The sequence below is a fragment of the Poecile atricapillus genome (genome assembly GCF_030490865.1).
Source record: "Poecile atricapillus isolate bPoeAtr1 chromosome 36 unlocalized genomic scaffold, bPoeAtr1.hap1 SUPER_36_unloc_5, whole genome shotgun sequence".
NCBI classification, from domain to species: Eukaryota; Metazoa; Chordata; class Aves; order Passeriformes; family Paridae; genus Poecile; species Poecile atricapillus.
This window is the reverse complement of record NW_026708995.1, coordinates 1-3681: the sequence shown is the minus strand read 5'-3', so window position 1 is coordinate 3681 and position 3681 is coordinate 1. Positions and strand designations below refer to the sequence as shown.

The window sequence follows — 3681 nt, the reverse complement described above, 5'->3', positions numbered from 1 at the left end:
TTCCCAGTTCCCCCAGTCCCTGACCAGTTTCCCCAGTTTCCCCAGTGTTCCCAGTGTTCCCAGTTTGCCCAGTTTCCCCTGTCCATCCCAGGCCGTTTCGTGTCCCTAACTGGTCTGTACCCAGTGTTCCCAGTGTTCCCAGTTTGCCCAGTTTCCCCAGTCCCCCAGTTTCCCCAGTGTTCCCAGTTTGCCCAGTTTCCCCAGTGTTCCAGTGTTCCCAGTTTGCCCAGTTTCCCCAGTCCCCCAGTTTCCCCAGTGTTCCCAGTTTGCCCAGTTTCCCCAGTGTTCCCAGTGTTCCCAGTTTGCCCAGTTTCCCCAGTCCCCCAGTTTCCCCAGTGTTCCCAGTTTGCCCAGTTTCCCCAGTGTTCCCAGTGTTCCCAGTTTGCCCAGTTTTCCCCTGTCCATCCCAGGCCGTTTCGTGTCCCTAACTGGTCTGTACCCAGTTTGCCCAGTTTCCCCAGTGTTCCCAGTGTTCCCCAGTGTTCCCAGTTTCCCCAGTTTCCCCAGTGTTCCCAGTTTCCCCAGTGTTCCCAGTTTCCCCAGTGTTCCCAGTTTCCCCAGTTTCCCCTGTCCACCCCAGGCCGTTTCGTGTCCCTAACTGGTCTGTTCCCAGTGTTCCCAGTTCCCCCAGTTTGCCCAGTTTGCCCTGTCCACCCCAGGCCGTTTCGTGTCCCTAACTGGTCTCTAACCAGTTTCCCCAGTTTCCCCAGTGTCCCCAGTTCCCCCAGTTTGCCCAGTTTCCCCTGTCCACCCCAGGCCGTTTCGTGTCCCGTCCGGGCTCGGCGCTGGCCGCGTGCGTGCGCTCGTCTCTGGCTCCTCTGCGTTACGTCGACGACCGCGGGGTCCCCACCGAGCGCTACCCCCTGAACCCCAACGGCTCCGGGCTGGGCGTGGCCGCGCTCTGCTCGCCCTGCGGCCGCCACCTGGCCACCATGCCAACACCCCGAGCGGTCAGTGCGCGCCTGGCAGAGCCCCTGGGCCGGACGCCACGCCGCCGCCGAGGGACGGAGCAAGAGCGGCAACGGGCCCTGGCTGAGAATGTTCCGGAACGCCCTGGAGTGGTGCCTGACCACTGACCACTGACCACTGACCACTGACCACTGACTGACCCTGACTGACCCTGAGTGACCCCTGAGTAACCCCTGACTGACCCTGACTGACCCCTGACTGACCCCTGACTGACCCTGAGTGACCCCTGAGTGACCCCCGACTGACCCCTGACTGAGCCCTGACTGACCCCTGAGTGACCCTGAGTGACCCTGAGTGACCCCTGAGTGACCCTGAGTGACCCTGAGTGACCCCTGAGTGACCCCTGAGTGACCCTGACTGATTGAGTGATCCCCAATGCCCTGGAGTGGTGCTGACCACACTGACCATTGACTGAGTGACCCCGAGTGACCCCCTGAGTGACCCCTGAGTGACCCCGAGTGACCCCTGACTGACCCCTGAGTGACCCCTGACTACCCCTGGCTGACCCCTCAGTGACCTTTGACCCTTTAGTGACCCTGGGTGACCTCTCAGTGACCCCTCAGTGACCTTTGCCCCCTGGGTGACCCCTGACCCCTGAGTGACCCCCCCCGGAGGGGCAGGGCTGTAATTATTAATAAAGTGCCTTTAATTAATTGATTAATTAATGACTGAGGACTGATTAATGAGTGACGTCACTGGGGAGGGGCGAGAAACACGGGGGGGGAGGGGAGACACCGGGGCCTGCCCCTCCCCCACTCCTCCCAGTGCTCCCAGTAACCCCCAGTGCCTTCCCAGTAACCCCCCAGTGCATTCCCAGTAACCCCCCCAGTGCCTTCCCAGTAACCCCTCCAGTACTCCCAGTAACCCCCAGTGCCTTCCCAGTAACCCCCAGTGCCCTCCCAGTGCTCCCAGTCGGGGCTCCCAGTGCTCCCAGTAACCCCCAGTAACCCCCCAGTGCCCTCCCAGTGCTCCCAGTAACCCCCAGTTCCCCCCCAGTTCCCCCAGTAACCCCCAGTTCCCCCCCAGTGCTTCCAGTCGGGGTTCCCAGTGCTCCCAGTTTGGGCTCCCAGTGCTCCCAGTTTGGGGCTCCCAGTGCTCCCAGTTTGGGGCTCCCAGTGCTCCCAGTTTGGGTTCCCAGTGCTCCCAGTTTGGGTTCCCAGTGCTCCAGTTTGGTCCCAGTGCTCCCAGTTTGGGCTCCCAGTGCTCCCAGTGCTCCCAGTTTGGGCTCCCAGTTTGGGTTCCCAGTTTGGGTTCCCAGTGCTCCCAGTTTGGGTTCCCAGTGCTCCCAGTTTGGGTTCCCAGTGCTCCCAGTTTGGGGCTCCCAGTGCTCCCAGTTTGGGCTCCCAGTGCTCCCAGTTTGGGCTCCCAGTGCTTCCAGTTTGGGCTCCCAGTGCTCCCAGTTTGGGCTCCCAGTGCTCCCAGTTTGGGCTCCCAGTGCTTCCAGTTTGTGCTCCCAGTGCTCCCAGTTTGGTGCTCCCAGTGCTCCCAGTTTGGGGCTCCCAGTGCTCCCAGTTTGGGGCTCCCAGTGTTCCCAGTTTGGGTTCCCAGTGCTCCCAGTTTGGGTTCCCAGTGCTCCCAGTTTGGGCTCCCAGTGCTCCCAGTTTGGGGCTCCCAGTGTTCCCAGTTTGAGCTCCCAGTGCTCCCAGTTTGGGGCTCCCAGTGCTCCCAGTTTGGGGCTCCCAGTGCTCCCAGTTTGAGCTCCCAGTGCTCCCAGTTTGGGTTCCCAGTGCTCCCAGTTTGGGTTCCCAGTGCTCCCAGTTTGGGCTCCCAGTGCTCCCAGTTTGGGCTCCCAGTGCTCCCAGTTTGGGGTTCCCAGTGCTCCCAGTTTGGGTTCCCAGTGCTCCCAGTTTGTGCTCCCAGTGCTCCCAGTTGGGCTCCCAGTGCTCCCAGTTTGGGCTCCCAGTGCTCCCAATTTGGGTTCCCAGTGCTCCCAGTTTGGGCTCCCAGTTTGGGTTCCCAGTGCTCCCAGTTTGGGTTCCCAGTGCTCCCAGTTTGGGGCTCCCAGTGCTCCCAGTTTGGGTTCCCAGTGCTCCCAGTTTGGGGCTCCCAGTGCTCCCAGTTTGGGCTCCCAGTGCTCCAGTGCTCCAGTTTGGGTTCCCAGTGCTCCCAGTTTGGGCTCCCAGTGCTCCCAGTTTGGGGCTCCCAGTTTGGGCTCCCAGTGCTCCCAGTTTGGGCTCCCAGTGCTCCCAGTTTGGGTTCCCAGTGCTCCCAGTTTGGGGCTCCCAGTGCTCCCAGTTTGGGCTCCCAGTGCTCCCAGTGCTCCCAGTTTGAGCTCCCAGTGCTCCCAGTTTGGGGCTCCCAGTGCTCCCAGTTTGGGCTCCCAGTGCTCCCAGTTTGGGTTCCCAGTGCTCCAGTTTGTGCTCCCAGTGCTCCCAGTTTGGGGCTCCCAGTGCTCCCAGTTTGGGCTCCCAGTGCTCCCAATTTGGGTTCCCAGTGCTCCCAGTTTGGGCTCCCAGTTTGGGTTCCCAGTGCTCCCAGTTTGGCTCCCAGTGCTCCCAGTTTGGGCTCCCAGTGCTCCCAGTTTGGGCTCCCAGTGCTCCCAGTTTGGGTTCCCAGTGCTCCCAGTTTGGGCTCCCAGTGCTCCCAGTTTGGGCTCCCAGTGCTACCCAGTTTGGGTTCCCAGTGCTCCCAGTTTGGGCTCCCAGTGCTCCCAGTTTTGGGTTCCCAGTGCTCCCAGTTTGGGGCTCCCAGTGCTCCCAGTTTTGGGCTCCA

The 3681-nt window shown here is 61.7% G+C and overlaps 1 protein-coding gene across 1 annotated transcript; it reads left to right on the top strand.

Moving 5' to 3' along the window:
• Positions 1-773: 773 nt before the first annotated feature.
• Positions 774-1076, top strand: LOC131574138 (phosphoribosylformylglycinamidine synthase-like; the record flags this gene model as incomplete). Its single annotated transcript, XM_058828532.1, has 1 exon — positions 774-1076. A coding segment is annotated over one exon (303 nt), but the record flags the coding sequence as incomplete, so codon positions are not given.
• Positions 1077-3681: the final 2605 nt, after the last annotated feature.